This window comes from Zea mays, chromosome 1, assembly GCF_902167145.1.
Source record: "Zea mays cultivar B73 chromosome 1, Zm-B73-REFERENCE-NAM-5.0, whole genome shotgun sequence".
Taxonomy (NCBI): domain Eukaryota; kingdom Viridiplantae; phylum Streptophyta; class Magnoliopsida; order Poales; family Poaceae; genus Zea; species Zea mays.
The window spans coordinates 114,599,693-114,617,874 of NC_050096.1; the positions used below are offsets into that span (position 1 = coordinate 114,599,693).

At 43.3% G+C, this 18,182-nt stretch overlaps 1 protein-coding gene across 1 annotated transcript; it reads left to right on the top strand.

Moving 5' to 3' along the window:
• Window positions 1-889: 889 nt before the first annotated feature.
• LOC109943264 (serine--tRNA ligase) lies at window positions 890-1,525 on the top strand. The gene is made up of 3 exons (XM_035961542.1): window positions 890-1,097; window positions 1,183-1,253; window positions 1,349-1,525. Exons 1-3 carry the CDS (start codon window positions 890-892, stop codon window positions 1,523-1,525), a joined length of 456 nt encoding a protein of 151 aa, XP_035817435.1.
• The last annotated feature ends 16,657 nt before the right edge of the window (window positions 1,526-18,182 follow it).

Sequence of the window (18,182 nt, forward strand, 5' to 3'; positions counted from 1 at the left end):
AAATTCTGCTTAGATTGACTTAAATATGTTCCATAGTGTTTCTAAAGCGCAAAACATGTTAGAATCATGTTAATATATCCTGTAGAAGTCCCCGTAATTATTCAAATTTTTTTCGATTAGCTTTTTATTTTTGAAAAGAAAAATCTAATTATGTGTTTGTAGGGATGGCCCATCGATCACTAAAAGTCTAGAAATTTAACCACTTATGATCGGTCGCTATAGTGACTGATGGTGGGTCACTATATAGACATGTTGGATGATAGAAACATCTCTTTACATTTAAAATCGAGAGGATTTCTCTAGGTGGAGCTGTCCATGTCGCCCCAAAAACCACATCCGTCCATGCGACTTGATCCATCTCACGCGGCCATCCGGCTGGCTTCTTTCACTTTGGAACCCTCGCGAGGCCGCCATCCCCTTCTCTCTCCCTTCTTTCATCTCCCCCTCCCCATCCGGATCCTCCGCCGCCGGTTCCCCATTGCTGCCTCCACCGCCCCCGCTCCGAGGAGGGCCACGAAGACAGGACAGTGCAGTGGCAATAACATTAGCTCTCGTAGAAGGCTAGGACCAACAATTTTGATTCATACGGTAGAACAAGTTTAGATAACATGCGTAGCCACTAAAGTTTTTTTTGAGAGTCGATGAACCAGCTGTGTAGGCCGTGCTGGGCTTAAAGGACCAGAATTTAAGACTCGGTCTAGATCTACCTTCGGGCTATATTAACACATTCTATATTATTTCGTGCTGGATCGTGCTTTGAGCTTCTATTTTTGATTCTGCTCTTGCTGCCAAAAAGTCCGGCCCATATTTCAGCATAGACTATAGTAGTCGGCCCAAATAGCCTGCCAAGCCCACCTGCGACGTCAAACGAAAGGACTACCCTAACCTCATGCAGTCGTTCCCGCTTGTTTCACTTGCTCGCCTTCACCCCTCGCCGCCGCCGCCGTCGCCGTCGCAAGCGATGATGCTCGACATCAACTTGTTCCGCACCGACAAGGGCGGCAACCCTGACCTTATTCGTGAGTCCCAGCGCAGTCAGTTCGCCTCCGTCGAGCTCGTTGACGAGGTCATCGCCCTCGACAAGGCATGGCGCGAAAGTAAGTGTCCACTCTCCTCGTTACCCTGCCCCTGTCTCCTTCCTCACAGGCTGGTCTCTAACTCTGAGGCGTCCTCATGCTGCAGGGCAGTTCGAGCTAGATAAGATCCGGCAGGAGCTCAACGCTACCAGCAAGAAGATCGGCAAGCTCAAAGCCATACGTACCGTCTAGAATTGCGAAGCGCTCATCATCACTTTTTCTTCTCGGGGTTTTGGGTTTCATGTGAGTGACTGTGGCGTGTTTCTTTGCAGAGCAAGCAAGAAGAGGAAGCGAAGAAGCTCATGGAGAGCACAGACGAAATTAAGAAAAGGTTGGCAGCCAAAGAAGTTGAGGTGCAGGAGGCCAAGAGCACCCTCGACGCCAAGGTCACGACGATTGGCAACATCGTGCATGAGTCTGTGCCAGTCAGCGATGACGAGGTGACCTAGAAATTTAGTTGGTGTTTGTTCTGGCTATTTGCTTTCCATTGAAGTAACTGTTAGACTGTAGTGTGACATCCTAAATATTAGCTCCACTGTCAACTCCAACCCTGATTCTCACACTCACAATTTGATTGTTGGAATTCTAATTGTGCTTTAGGGTTCTATGTGAAGATACAGAAAAATATTGCATTCCTATTCTGGTCCCGTATTGAAATTGCAAGTGGTCCCTCTGAATTTTGACCCAATTGTTATAAATTCCAGATGAACTGAATAAAACTACTACTTGTAGGTAAACAATAAAATTGTATGAGCATTTGGAGAGAAGAGAGTAGAGGATAATTTGAAGAACCACGTGGACCTTTGCAGGATGCTTGATATTGTCGCATTGGAAAAGGGTATATGCTCTCAACTTTTCTCTATTTACATGTGCTTTTTTTACCGCCAGTATTGCTTGTGTTAAGCATGTTTCAAAGTTATTACAAACCTGACTGTGGAGAGAATCTGAGTATCATGGGGATTACATGTGGAGGAAGATAAAAGAGTCAATAGAGTTTAAGATGTAGAAAGTGGTGGTTTCCTACTATCGCAACGACTCGACCGATTTTGTGTTCACGTTGATTTTAGACGGTTTTGACTAAAGTGATTCTCATAGAAGCGGGCTGAAAAGCTGGGGGAATTTTTTGGGACTGTTTGATCACCTTGGAGGGTGGATATTAGGGATTTTTTGCGCTATTGCGGGTTGAGAAATGCGAGCATCGGGTAGCAGATCGGTTCATTCGGCTAATTCAGCTACCGCGGCGACAGAGTGCGCGATGGGACGGACGGTGGTGGGCCCATCCGTGATCCGGCAAAGCAGTGGTTGCACGATTGAGAACGGAGCTAAGTCTTTAGACCTGTTTTTAGTGTTTATATATATATATATATAGATATATATATATATATGTATGTATCTAACATGAATAGGACATAATAAATAGCTATGCTTAACGTGAAGTATATATGAGAATACACAAGGAAATAAGTCAATGTACCTGTTGTCCTCGGAGTCGCAATTGCTAGAAATTGGAGTTGTGCTCGTTCAACTCGATGGTCTGACTTCCAGAATCAGTTAGGAATTAGATTAATAAGTGGACACTAACCTCTGTCAGAAATTATGGGAAAACACTACTAGAGATATGCTTATTTAAGACGTACATTTTAAGATGGATATAACTATTCAGCTTCAAGATCATATCCTGTAGCAAAAGAATTACATCTACCAACTCTTTCACATGGATTTTTAAAATCTATAGTGTTTAAAGAACCAGAAATGGATTTGCTTGTTTCCAATTCATTTTGCTTGTTGGATATCGATATGCACATGCATTTTCAGGTAAATTTGTAACACCCCTGGTGTTACTGTAACTAAAACTTGAGCATCGCATCATAAGCATTGGCATTGCATATGTTTGACACACCTAGAGTGCATTCACTAGGCAAAAATTTCAAACAAGTTGTATTGTTATAGCACTTTGCAAATAGAACCCTGGGTAGGAAGCTTAACCCTAAATAGGGATTAAAGGGGTAAGACATAACCCAAATTGAGAAAACTTAAAGGCTTTAGGGATATAGTCACAAAATGTTCCCAAGAATGAACTTGAATCACTTTTATACCCCTGGGATACCAAAAATCCCCATGTGAACCCTGGAAAACCCTAAGTCTAAAACCTAGGGGCTTATGTGCAAAATTGATGCACCTTTGGACTAAAGTGTAAAAACTACTATGTTTAAACATATAAAGTCACATGGTTCACATTTAAGATGATTTGCAAGCCAAACCCTGAGTTTTGGACTTATTTGCAAAAGAGCCACATTTGAACTCTTTTGACTAAGTCTGAATTTCAGTGTATTGTGCTCATCTTTGTGACCTTGTAACTTTTAAACAAAAGAGATTTTACCCTAGGTCACCACATCAAACTTGTAGACCTAACAAAGGAGAACAACTTTGCTTAAGAGTGTAAGCATAGTTATTGAAAAGAAATTGGAGAAAACTTCAACCAAAGATGGGCTGTCAGGCTGGTTGAATTCTGAATTTCAGACTGACAGTGCAACTACAGTGACTTTGGACATGAATTAATGCATGATTGAGCAAGAATTTGCTTAGTATTGCTATAACAATGTTGTAGCTGGATCTTAGGACTATAACTTTGCTAAAGAGTGTCGATCATGTTATTACACAAAAATGGGAGTAAATAGCTCTGCAAATCGGGCTGTTAGTTCATCTGAATGTGGAATTCCATGGTACAGTAGCCGATCGGATCAGAACACCAGCTCAGCTCACCGCCGACGACCTTCGCCGTGATTCGTGCTGTCGCCGTCCGGATTCGCGCTCGTGGCTTGTGGATAACCTCTCGGGGTAAAAGATCTTCACCGCCCGCGCGCTGGAGGTCACTCCGGTGACTCACTGTGGCCTCCCTTTCCGCTTTGCGGCTGGAACGATAGGCTCACCAGTGACCGCCGCCTCCCGGCCGTGCGCCGCGTGGCTCAACCTTTCCACCGCATCGCCGTAACTCCCCACTGCTGTCTAATCAACACCGGTGAGGTTGCCACGGCATGGGACACCAATTCACGCGCGCCAGTATTCTTCTCCACCTCCGGCCATCGCGCGTCCTTCTCCAAATTCCCGGCCACCGTCGATGCCCTCTATAAATTGATGGCGCGGGCAGCTGCGCTAACTCATCGTGAAACCAGAGCCCCCACTCCCACCCTCAATCGTCCTCCAGAGCTCACCAATTTCCAACTTCCCCCAATTTCGGTCTCCGCCGCCGTGAAACACACCTCGCCGCGGCTAGCTCAGCTCAGGTTAGTTCATACCGATTGCTCCCTCGTTTGAGTGCTCTCGTGTACCTGTGATGCTCACCGGCCAACCCAATTGAACTAAGTCCCCCCTTAATCGCCGGGAACGCGATCAACCCTTAGCTCCGCCCGCGGTCGTCGTGGCCAGAGCTCATTAGTTGGCCATAGATGAAATTAGGTTAGGGGAAATGCTCGGGATAGGTCCAATTTGATGTCCGCCGCTCGGGAACCCTAGCCGTTGCCCCAATCGACCGGCCTACGAGCTCGTCGGAGCACGGCCGCGCGTGAACGCCGTCGAGGACCTTCCCCTGTGAAGGATTAGAAACCTGAGGGTGTTTCTGTAATCCGTAAGTGACACAGTGAATAGTAATAGAATCCAGTTAAAATTAGCCAAAACCCCAGGGCCCTTTCTGCAAAGATGCCAGCGCGGGCGCGCGCGCGGGCGCCTTTCCCCTCTGGACTGGTCCACTGGGCTGAAACCAGCCCATCACTGTTGCATCCTTTTTCTTTTTCTTTTTCAGCAGAGCTTTGGAAATTTGTTAAAAATTGTGGAAAAATCCTAAAATTGTGAAACCAATTTTCCTAGAGTCCTTATTTTCCCTAATATTTAATAAAAATAGTTTGATGATTTTTAGTTTAAGCAGAGAATTTTAAGGCATTTTAAATAGCTTAAAGTCTTAGTTCTGGATTTTTAGAAAATAGATAATAATCCCAAAATTGCTCAAACTTTTTACATAAGCTCTATGCATTATTTAGAAGCGTTGGGTAGAAGTTGGGTTGATTTGGACCTTGTTTGATAATTAGAACCTAAACCCCTCTGCCCTTTGAACTCCTTTACTGACTCCGGAAACCCTAAGTTCTCGGAGTTCCGTGAAGGAAAGTTGTATTCAAGACTTAGATAATAAATCTTTATTATCTTCGCACTCTCATGAGCATTACATGGCATTCATTCTTATATATGTATATATATGGTTATGTTAGAACGCGAAGAAGAAGTGGAAGTCACTGAAGAGAAGACATCACCACCCTCGGATTCTCAGGCAGGAAACTGCTTCTACTTTGATATTTGTGGATCCGAGCCAGACTCACCTACTAACGTAGGCAAGCCCCGGTGCATGCAACCCTTTCCTTGTGTTTTTAAATAATTTTTGCACACTTTAAGTCTAGTGAAATGTGCATTAGGTTCATAGGAGTTGCTTGGAACCCTTTGATGCATTGCTTTCCTTGATATCCATACCTTTATAGATACTTCTGTGAAGTATCAAAATATGATTTACAAAAATGCTTAGCCTTGCTTAGATCTTGTGGATAGAGGTTGTCCTTAGCCTAGCTCGAGAAAGGATGGCTTCTACCTGCAAGAATATTTTTCATTTGGAGCAAAGATGGGATCTTACTGCAAAGTTCCCTGTGATGCTCTTTTCATCCTAAGGAACAGAAACAATCCTAAGGATGGAAATACTTAAATTGAGACTTGGGTTAGGAACAGGTGATGTTCTACCCAGGTTGATTAAGGATTGAATGCGTATGTAGGCGTGTTGATCGAGGTCCCTTTAACTGGTCACATGCCTCGTCATGGGTAAGCCTTGCTTCGGGCAGACTAAGGCCAGAATAAGATAACACGAAATGGGCGTGGAGCGGTGGCGAGAGTAGCATGTACCCTCCGTGGCAAGAGGCTGGACGGTGGTGTATCTATGCTCTCAGTTTGCGTGAACCTGATCTGATCTCAAGAACCCCGGTGGCGGGTTGACATATGCAAGGGTTAAGTGCTACATATGTCGTGTGATTGGAGATCCTCAGCTGAGTATAATCGATTCGGATCGCCGTACCTTCGCGGTTATGAAGACTTGGTCACTTCCCTACAACCTAAGTCAGGATGTGAACCTCAAGAATAAAAATGATGTTGTATTGATGAGATGGTGAAATTAGACCAGATGCAAACAGAGTCTATTAATATTTAATCTGGCGTTAAAACATTGAAAGTAAGGATTCACTTTAGTAAGCTATTTCTGCAAAAGTATCTAAGTTGGTTCTTGCTAAAGCCTCTCCTTGACTCCTTTATAACCAGCATACCCTTGAGAGTCTTTTCATTAGTCGGGTAAGACTTGCTGAGTAATTCCATACCCAGGGTTTATCCCTTCGTTGTTTTTAGGTGAGGAAGTAGCAGATTTCTGTTGCTTCTGTACCAAGGTGGTTCCCCATGAGGAAAAGCAAGAGTGAAGATGCGGGAGGACATGGTCCTCCATAAGAAAACTTTTATGAAAAACTTATCGGGAGGAGTTTTTGCCTCCCTCGGTTATGTAATAATACTACTCTGCACTCGTTTATATTTCTGGTCTGTAATAAACAACTTGAGCTTACTTTTTAATAAATGTAAGTTTATGTAATCACTTCCGCATTTCGATATCTCCGATGTTCTGTAATGTCTGCAAGACGGGTGAAACGTTCCTGGAAAGGTGAGAAAAGAAGATACCGAACTTGTCAAGTGATTTAGGAACATCTACAGGGTTGTCTGATGTCGGTTGGACAAGGACAACTGTAGGTGGGCCTAATTACTTGGGAGGTTCCGTCACAGCTGGTATCAGAGCGTAGCCCTTCTTTGCAGATATTATGAGGCATCTTCAAAAGGATTTTCTAAAAGTCTTACCTAGAAACTCTCTTCCTTTCTTACCTAAGTATTCTGAAGAGTTTATCTTAAAGACCAGGTAGGAAGAGTGCAATGTATAGAAGGTTGAATCAACTAAGGTTGATTCTGTAATTACACATGCATCATGCTAAGAACTATACTAATAAAATTTTTCCCCTTAGAAAGATGCCGTCGCGCACAAGGAAAACGACGCGCAAGTCAACTGGCCCAATCGGTGTGCCCCGGCATCAACTTGCCCCTCGACATGAGGATAGTAGCAGCGGGAGCAATGATCCAATAGGGGATCTTGAAGCGCGAGTAAATCAACTTCAAACGGAATTGCAACGCAGGACCAACATATGGGTTGCGGATGGAGATAGAATAAATGAATTAAGAAGCGACATCCGCCGCCTGCGGGATCAGCTTGCTGATCGGGACTTGGCGCTCGACTGGGTAGTTCAGTCCCGTTTGCTTGCTTGTGCTAAAGAGGCAAGGGCTCAAGCCCGAGTCAAGGAACTTAGCTCAGCTATCGACAACCTGCAGGTCTATTGCAATACTTTATATGAGGAAGTCCATGTACTGTATTCGCAATTACACCCTAGTGCACCTGCGCACCCTGTTGAGTCGGAAGCCGGACCCTCGCATGTTGCGGGACACGCGCTTGGTGGTGAGTTAGACCTTTTTCAGCCCCCTCCTTCCATGAGGCTGGTCGACGAATGGTCTCCCACACCCGACGACGAGGCCGCCAAAAGCAATGGGAAGCAGGACTAGTGGTGTAGTAGAAGTAGCAGTAGTGTATTGTAGGTTGTACTATTGTATAATAGGTAGTGTAATTGTATAATAGGTAGTGTATTTGTATAATAGGTAATGTATCCTATTGTAAAAGTTCGAGTCTGTACATTACTCTTTTTGGTAATGTAAAATGGATGGTTTTCTTTGGCATATCATATTGTTTTCAACTGTTGTTGCCACAGATGCCTTCCAAGACTCGAGCACAGGACGGAACTGGTACCTCCCGGGGGAGGGAGGCTACCCCAAATCCACCTCCTGTTCCTCCCACACTGGCCGAGGCGATTGCCGCCTTAGTGAATGCGACTGCGGACAATACCCGCTTTCTGAGAGAAATGGTGGGCCAACAGTTCCAGCAGCATGGTGGGCGGGGTTATCAACAGGGCCCCCGCGAAACTTCTTATCTGGACTTCTCGGAGACACGTCCGCCCTTGTTTGTTAAAGCTGAAGATCCGTTGGAAGCCGATGAATGGCTCCGTGTGATTGAACAAAAATTCGGACTTCTACGCTGTTCAGAAATCCAGAAGCCTTTATTCGCAGCCCAGCAACTGCGCGGACCTGCCAGCACTTGGTGGGGTAATTTTGTGGCCGTTCAACCGGCCAATCATCAAATAACCTGGGAAGAATTCAAAGTGGCCTTCCGCGAGCATTATATACCCGAAGGTGTTCTACATATGAAGCAAGAAGAATTCATGAAGCTAAAGCAAGGAGGGGATACTGTTAACCAGTATAATCTCAATAAGTTCAATCATTTGTCACAATATGCAATCGATCAAGTGAATACTGATTTGAAGAAGAAGAATTGCTTTATGAGAGGTCTAAATGATCGACTGCAGAGAAAAATGGCAACCTGCATAGATCTTACGTATGGAAGAGCTGTCAGTACAGCCTTGGCTGTGGAAGCAAAGTATGCAGGTATCGGAAAATCTAAGGGATTTGGAGGTGATAGGCCTAGTCAGGGCCCGGTAAAGAGGCAACGGTTTATTCTCTGGCCGTCTAACCAGAATCGTTCACGTGCACCATCCTTCCCTTTCAAGCAGCCAATAATTATTCGTCCCAATAATGCCCCTATTGCCCCAAGTCAGTCGGGTGCCCCAGGCACTCGATTCCCTGCTTTGCCAAGTTCTTCAACCGGATGTTTCAATTGTGGCAAGTCTGGGCATTTCATCAAAGATTGCCCTATCCCAAGCAGAACCAGTCGAATAATCAGCAAGGATCGGGGAATTCATCTCAAAGCAAGGGAAATGTTAAGGGCAAAAATATCAAGAAGATGGGACGTGTATACTATACACAAGTGGCCACTACACCGGACGGAGAGCCGGTAATGATGGGTATGTTCCTCGTGGCCAATCATCCTGCACTCATTCTTTTTGATTCTGGTGCTTCACATACGTTCATTAGCAAGAAATTTGTGGAGCAACATCATACTGCATGCCATGAATCAAAAGAGGGATTTAAAATACACTCACCTGGGGGACAAATCTTTACTAGAGAAGTGGCCTATCAAGTGCTCGTATCATTGGCCAGACGGGACTTTCCTACCAATATGATCGTTCTGAAAGGCCAAGACATAGATGTTATTTTGGGTATGAATTGGTTGGCCAAGCATAAAGCAACACTCAATACTGATCAAAGAACCATCAGGTTGAGTCACAATCAAGAAGAAATTCTTTTGCCCATCCCTATTCCAAACAAAATTACTGGCAGAGTTTATGAAGTTATGGTACCGGAAATCAAGGATATTCCGGTAGTATGCGAGTTTCCTGATGTCTTTCCCGAGGATTTGCCGGGATTGCCACCTGAAAGGGATGTAGAGTTTGTAATTGAGTTAAAGCCCGGTACGGCTCCCATTTCTCGAAGATCGTACCGTATGCCTCCGAATGAGTTGGCAGAATTGAAAATTCAATTACAAGATCTCCTAGAGAAAGGATTTATCCGGCCAAGCTCGTCACCTTGGGGTTGTCCAACCATATTCGTCAAGAAGAAGGATCAAACCTTACGGATGTGCGTGGATTATCGGCCCCTGAATGAGGTCACTATCAAGAACAAGTACCCTCTTCCGAGGATTGACATCTTATTTGATCAACTGACTGGAGCGAGGGTATTCTCCAAAATTGATCTCAGGTCAGGCTATCATCAGATCCGTATTCGGCCCGAAGATATACCAAAGACCGCCTTCACTACGCGGTATGGATTATTTGAATACCTGGTAATGTCTTTCGGGTTAACAAATGCTCCGACCCACTTCACGTATTTGATGAACTCGGTATTCATGCCCGAGTTGGACAAGTTTGTGGTGGTCTTCATTGATGATATTCTAATATATTCTAAGAATGAAGAGGAGCATGCTCAACATTTACGGATCGTGTTAACGCGCCTGAGGGAACATCAGTTGTATGCCAAGTTCAGCAAATGCGTGTTTTGGCTGGAGGAAATTCAGTTTCTGGGACATGTACTATCTGCCAGGGGAATTGCGGTAGATCCTAGCAAAGTCAAGGACATTTTGGAGTGGAAACCCCCGACCACTGTTCATCAGGTCCGAAGTTTCTTTGGACTGGCTGGATATTACCACAGATTCATACCAGATTTTTCGAAGCTTGTGAAGCCAATCACAAGTTTATTGAAGAATGATGTTAAATTCAATTGGTCTTCAAAGTGTGATGAAGCCTTTGAACAATTGAAGACATTATTAACCACTGCTCCGGTATTGGCTCAACCGGACATAACCAAGCCCTTTGATGTATATTGTGATGCATCAGGCAGTGGACTCGGCTGTGTGCTAATGCAAGAGGGCCGAGTAATTGCATATGCTTCAAGGCAGTTGCGCCGACATGAGGAGCATTACCCAACTCATGATCTGGAGCTAGCTGCTATGGTTCATGCCCTAAAAATTTGGCGTCACTATCTGCTGGGAAATATCTGTCACATTTATACAGATCATAAAAGCTTGAAGTATATCTTCACCCAGTCAGAATTGAATATGAGACAAAGGCGATGGCTTGAGCTTATTAAGGACTATGAATTGGAAATTCATTATCACCCAGGCAAAGCCAATGTAGTGGCAGATGCGCTCAGTCGCAAGGTTTCCTGCCATTGTTTAACGGTGAAGACCTCCGACAACACTTTATGTTAGGAGATGGAAAAGCTAAACCTGGAAATGGTCCAACAAGGAACTCTGAATCAGCTAAAGCTTGAGTCAGTTCTCTTGCAAAAGATAATTGATGCTCAAAAGGATAATAAGGGTATGAAACACATTCGTGAGAAGTTAAGGGCTGGAAAGGCCAAATGTTTCAAAGAAGATGATCAAGGCATTGTATGGTTTAATAACCGCATAGTGGTGCCAAAGAATGAAGAGATCCGCCAGCAAATTCTTGATGAAGTACATCTTAGCCGCTATTCTATTCATCCCGGAAGCACTAAGATGTACCAAGACTTGAAGCAACATTACTGGTGGACAAAGATGAAGATCGAAATTGCACGCTATGTGGCGAGATTTGACACATGTAGACGTGTCAAAGCCATACATTTGAAAGCTGCCGGTCCATTACAGTCACTACCAATACCGACATGGAAATGGGAAGACATAAGTATGGACTTCATTGTGGGATTGCCCAGGACCGCAAAAGGGTATGACTCCATCTGGGTGATTGTTGATCGACATACAAAGATTGCCCACTTCTTGCTTGTTAGGACAAAGTATACAATGGCCACCTATGCAGCATTATACATTGCCCGTATTCTCAGTTTGCATGGTATTCCGAAGACTATAGTGTCGGATCGTGGACCCCAATTCATATCCAAATTCTGGGAAGAACTTCATAAATCTTTGGGTACCAAATTACTCCACAGTTCGGCTTATCATCCACAAACAAGTGGACAGACTGAGAGGGTAAATTAAATACTTGAAGATATGCTGCGGGCATGTGTTCTGGACTTCTCACAGAAATGGGATGAGTGTTTGCCCTTAGCGGAGTTTTCATATAATAATAATTATCAAGAAAGTATCAAGATGGCACCTTTCGAAGCACTATATGGACGACGATGTCGTACTCCGCTAAATTGGTCTGAACCAGGTGAAAGGTACTTCTTCAGGCCTAATATGGTGAAAGAAACTGAAGAAAAGGTTCAGAAAATAATTCATAATTTGAAGAGAGCTCAAGCTCGGCAAAAGAGTTATGCAGACCGGCGACAACAACCCTTATGCTTTCTCGTAGGAGATTATGTCTACTTGAAAGTTTCACCAATGAAGGGTGTATCGCGTTTCGGGATTAAAGGAAAGCTTGCACCCCAGTATATTGGTCCATTCCCTATACTTGAGCAATGTGGACCAGTGGCATATCGACTCCAACTACCCGAGACATTGTTTGCTGTGCATAATGTGTTCCACGTGTCACAATTGAAAAAGTGTCTTCGGATTCCCGATTGAACCGTTGAGGTAACAGATGTTGTCCTTGAACCAGACTTGACATATTCCGAACATCCCATTCGAGTCTTGGACCAAAAGGATAGGGTTACCCGAAGAAAAACTATCAAGTTCTATAAGATACAGTGCAACCAACATTCTGAAGATGAGGCTACATGGGAAACTCAAGACTTTTTAGATAAGAATTTCCCATGCTTTTTAGCCTCTTGTAATTTGTAAAGCCTGTATAGATGTAATAAAGGAGTAAATTCCCAAGCCACCCCTGCCTTGTACCAGAAATAAGGAAATAAAAGTATGTCGCGTTTCCTTTTCCATTACTTACCCTAGGACTTTTAATCTCGGGACGAGATTCTTTTATGGGGGGAAGGATGTAACACCCCTGGTGTTACTATAACTAAAACTTGAGCATGGCATCATAAGCATTGGCATTGCATATGTTTGACACACCTAGAGTGCATTCACTAGGCAAAAATTTCAAACAAGTTGTATTGTTATAGCACTTTGCAAATAGAACCCTGGGTAGGAAGCTTAACCCTAAATAGGGATTAAAGGGGTAAGACATAACCCAAATTGAGAAAACTTAAAGGCTTTAGGGAAATAGTCACAAAATGTTCCCAAGAATGAACTTGAATCACTTTTATACCCCTGGGATACCAAAAATCCCCATGTGAACCCTGGAAAACCCTAAGTCTAAAACCTAGGGACTTATGTGCAAAATTGATGCACCTTTGGACTAAAGTGTAAAAACTACTATGTTTAAAGATATAAAGTCACATGGTTCACATTTAGGATGATTTGCAAGCCAAACCCTGAGTTTTGGACTTATTTGCAAAAGAGCCACATTTGAACTCTTTTGACTAAGTCTGAATTTCAGTGTATTGTGCTCATCTTTGTGACCTTGTAACTTTTAAACAAAAGAGATTTTGCCCTAGGTCACCACATCAAACTTGTAGTAACAAAGGAGAACAACTTTGCTTAAGAGTGTAAGCATAGTTATTGAAAAGAAATTGGAGAAAACTTCAACCAAAGATGGGCTGTCAGGCTGGTTGAATTCTGAATTTCAGACTGACAGTGCAACTACAGTGACTTTGGACATGAATTAATGCATGATTGAGCAAGAATTTGCTTAGTATTGCTATAACAATGTTGTAGCTGGATCTTAGGACTATAACTTTGCTAAAGAGTGTCGATCATGTTATTACACAAAAATGGGAGTAAATAGCTCTGCAAATCGGGCTGTTAGTTCATCTGAATGAGGAATTCCATGGTACAGTAGCCGATCGGATCAGAACACCAGCTCAGCTCACCGCCGACGACCTTCGCCGCGATTCGTGCTGTCGTCGTCCGGATTCGCGCTCGTGGCTTGTGGATAACCTCTCGGGGTAAAAGATCTTCACCGCCCGCGCGCTGGAGGTCACTCCGGTGACTCATCGTGGCCTCCATTTCCGCTTTGCGGCTGGAACGATAGGCTCGCCGGTGACCGCCACCTCCCGGCCGTGCGCCGCGTGGCTCAACCTTTCCACCGCGTCGCCGTAACTCCCCACTGCTGTCTAATCAACGCCGGTGAGGTTGCCACGGCATGGGACACCAATTCACGCGCGCCAGTATTCTTCTCCACCTCCGGCCGCCGTGCGTCCTTCTCCAAATTCCCGGCCACCGTCGATGCCCTCTATAAATTGATGGCGCGGGCAGCTGCGCTACCTCATCGTGAAACCAGAGCCCCCACTCCCACCCTCAATCGTCCTCCAGAGCTCACCAATTTCCAACTTCCCCCGATTTCGGTCTCCGCCGCCGTGAAACACACCTCGCTGCGGCTAGCTCAGCTCAGGTTAGTTCATACCGATTGCTCCCTCGTTTGAGTGCTCTCGTGTACCTGTGATGCTCACCGGCCAACCCAATTGAACTAAGTCCCCCCTTAATCGCCGGGAACACGATCAACCCTTAGCTCCACCCGTGGTCGTCGTGGCCAAAGCTCATTAGTTGGCCATAGATGAAATTAGGTTAGGGGAAATGCTCGGGATAGGTCCAATTTGATGTCCGCCGCTCAGGAACCCTAGCCGTTGCCCCAATCGGCCGGCCTACGAGCTCGTCGGAGCTCGGCCGCGCGTGAACGCCGTCGAGGACCTTCCCCTGTGAAGGATTAGAAACTTGAGGGTGTTTCTGTAATCCGTCAGTGACACAGTGAATAGTAATAGAATCCAGTTAAAATTAGCCAAAACCCCAGGGCCCTTTCTGCAAAGATGCCAGCACGGGCGCGCGCGCGGGCGCCTTTCCCCTCTGGACTGGGCCGCTGGGCTGAAACCAGCCCATCACTGTTGCATCCTTTTTCTTTTTCTTTTTCAACAGAGCTTTGGAAATTTGTTAAAAATTGTAGAAAAATCCTAAAATTGTGAAACCAATTTTCCTAGACTCCTTATTTTCCCTAATATTTAATAAAAATAGTTTGATGATTTTTAGTTTAAGCAGGGAATTTTAAGGCATTTTAAATAGCTTAAAGTCTTAGTTCTGGATTTTTAGAAAATAGATAATAATCCCAAAATTGCTTAAACTTTTTACATAAGCTCTATGCATTATTTAGAAGCCTTGGGTAGAAGTTGGGTTGATTTGGACCTTGTTTGATAATTAGAACCTAAAACCCCCCCTGCCCTTTGAAATCCTTTACTGACTCCGGAAACCCTAAGTTCTCGGAGTTCCGTGAAGGAAAGTTGTATTCAAGACTTAGATAATAAATCTTTATTATCTTCGCAATCTCATGAGCATTACATGGCATTCATTCTTATATATGTATATATATGGTTATGTTAGAACGCGAAGAAGAAGTGGAAGTCACTGAAGAGAAGACATCACCACCCTCGGATTCTCAGGCAGGAAACTGCTTCTACTTTGATATTTGTGGATCCGAGCCAGACTCACCTACTAACGAAGGCAAGCCCCGGTGCATGCAACCCTTTCCTTGTGTTTTTAAATAATTTTCGCACACTTTAAGTCTAGTGAAATGTGCATTAGGTTCATAGGAGTTGCTTGGAACCCTTTGATGCATTGCTTTCCTTGATATCCATACCTTTATAGATACTTCTGTGAAGTATCAAAATATGATTTACAAAAATGCTTAGCCTTGCTTAGATCTTGTGGATAGAGGTTGTCCTTAGCCTAGCTCGAGAAAGGATGGCTTCTACCTGCAAGAATATTTTTCATTTGGAGCAAAGATGGGATCTTACTGCAAAGTTCCCTGTGATGCTCTTTTCATCCTAAGGAACAGAAACAATCCTAAGGATGGAAATACTTAAATTGAGACTTGGGTTAGGAACAGGTGATGTTCTACCCAAGTTGATTAAGGATTGAATGCGTATGTAGGCGTGCTGATCGAGGACCCTTTAACTGGTCACATGCCTCGTCATGGGTAAGCCTTGCCTCGGGCAGACTAAGGCCAGAATAAGATAACACGAAATGGGCATGGAGCGGTGGCGAGAGTAGCATGTACCCTCCGTGGCAAGAGGCTGGACGGTGGTGTATCTGTGCTCTCGGTTTGTGTGAACCTGATCTGGTCTTAAGAACCCCGTGGCGGGTTGACATATGCAAGGGTTAAGTGCTACATATGTCGTGTGATTGGAGATCCTCAGCTGAGTATAATCGATTCGGATCGCCGTACCTTCACGGTTATGAAGACTTGGTCACTTCCCTACAACCTAAGTCAGGATGTGAACCTCAAGAATAAAAATGATGTTGTATTGATGAGATGGTGAAATTAGACCAGATGCAAACAGAGTCTATTAATATTTAATCTGGCGTTAAAACATTGAAAGTAAGGATTCACTTTAGTAAGCTATTTCTGTAAAAGTATCTAAGTTGATTCTTGCTAAAGCCTCTCCTTGACTCCCTTATAACCAGCATACCCTTGAGAGTCTTTTCCTTAGTCGGGTAAGACTTGCTGAGTAATTCCATACTCAGGGTTTATCCCTTCGTTGTTTTTAGGTGAGGAAGTAGCAGATTTCTGTTGCTTCTGTACCAAGGTGGTTCCCCATGAGGAAAAGCAAGAGTGAAGATGCGAGAGGACATGGTCCTCCATAAGAAAACTTTTATGAAAAACTTATTGGGAGGAGTTTTTGCCTCCCTCAGTTATGTAATAATACTACTCTGCACTCGTTTATATTTCTGGTCTGTAATAAACAACTTGAGCTTACTTTTTAATAAATGTAAGTTTATGTAATCACTTCCGCATTTCGATATCTCCGATGTTCTGTAATGTCTGCAAGACGGGTGAAACGTTCCTGGAAAGGTGAGAAAAGAAGATACCGAACTTGTCAAGTGATTTAGGAACATCTACAGGGTTGTCTGATGTCGGTTGGACAAGGACAACTGTAGGTGGGCCTAATTACTTGGGAGGTTCCGTCACAAAATTCATTCCTTCTACTTTACATCCATTTTTTATTTCCTTGCAGCCATTGTCTCAGATAGATAACCTTCTGCAGACATCTTATGATCAAGGGGACAAATGAGAACATGCCAACTCTACTCCATGTACTGCTGGTGTCATAGGTTTGCCCACTAAGCTTGATTGCATTTTGCTTCATTTATCTATGGATTTATGGTTCTGTACTACAATTCTAAAACCTGTTTTTGAGTTGGATCGTTTAGCTGTATTCCCCAAGAGCTTTTTACTTAAGTATCTGGGATATGAGAGAACATAGTTTTGTTCACAATAATGCAACCATTACATCTTTTTTTATCACAGAAACTTGGAGACATAATGGAGATGGTGTTTGATGGGCGTTATGTAATTATGATGATGACAATTTTTTCAATCTACACAGGATTAATATACAATGAAGATGTTGATTCTTCTTGGAGTTGCACGAATGAACCTTGTGATTGTGATTAGTTACTTCAAAGAGTTTTTTGGTCTTAATGCATGGTAAGTTTATTCACCTTTTATTTTATCAGACATTATGACATTCCATTTTGAGACAAGGATCTACAACAATTATGTAGAAGCAATCCTTTAACAACATATGTTACAGTTAATATATTATGTTTTTTCTACATGTACTCATTTGAAACAAGTACCAGTTCATTCATCAGCTGATCTTCTTGAACAACTTATTTGGTTACCTGTCCTTGCTAATTATTATTAAGGGGTGAAATGCAGATCTATACCATGTTATGAATTTATGATGTACATGTTCTTTAGTCCAATAGATGATTTTTGTGAGAACTATATTTTTGTGAGATCTATACCATGTTAGTCCAGAAGACAGTGCATGTCTATATTCCTTGTTGATAAGTTCTCTTCTGTGAAGCAGACTGATCTATCATGCCTAACCACTCGCCTTCTCCAACACAGCTTGTTCTACTTCTACTTGCTTTAGTGTTTGTGCCTTGGATGTATTAGTACTACATTGTTGAATTATTTTTATTTACAAACAAATATATAACCTTATGAATACTAGAAATTGACGTTGCTAATAATAGAGCAAAGGGACCTACACATATGTAAAACATAGAACCCCACAGTTCTAAAGTCGTGTGACCTATATTCTCCATTTCATACATAATTACTTACTAATTCCTTGGTTATTTTCAATAGGATGGAAGAGTGTCGGATGCTTCTTCATATACTATTTCTTGGTCCGTCAAATCTGCTTGACCCAAATGCAAGTTTTGCTCAAATGTGGCAAAAATAATTGTCTCACCAATTGTCAGCGCGCCTGCTTCCAGCAAAGTTTCAGAGAAGGTAAGTTATTTTGATAGATGCAAAATCTAGCATAATTCTACCATTTTATACACATCTATATGACCTTTGTGATATGTCACAATATGAGGTGTTCAAATGTGTCTAACTACTAATTATTGTCTTCTTCTATTTTGGTGGCCGCACAAGTGTAGAGACTTGAATTCATATATACTTAGTTAGGCTCAATATTAGAGCAAATAGTTGATAACCAAGTTTTTCAATTAGTATTTAGTTTTGGCTTTAGAGTACACTTATGTATGAG

What these genes read in the sequence shown, in the direction of transcription:
- LOC109943264 (XM_035961542.1), top strand. Translation starts at nt 890, where the DNA reads ATGCAGTCGTTCCCGCTTGTTTCACTTGCTCGCCTTCACCCCTCGCCG. An exon ending in CGACAAGGCATGGCGCGAAA is followed by an intron (nt 1,098 to 1,182) that starts GTAAGTGTCCAC and finishes CTCATGCTGCAG; the next exon opens with GGCAGTTCGAGCTAGATAAG. An exon ending in AGATCGGCAAGCTCAAAGCC is followed by an intron (nt 1,254 to 1,348) that starts ATACGTACCGTC and finishes GTTTCTTTGCAG; the next exon opens with AGCAAGCAAGAAGAGGAAGC.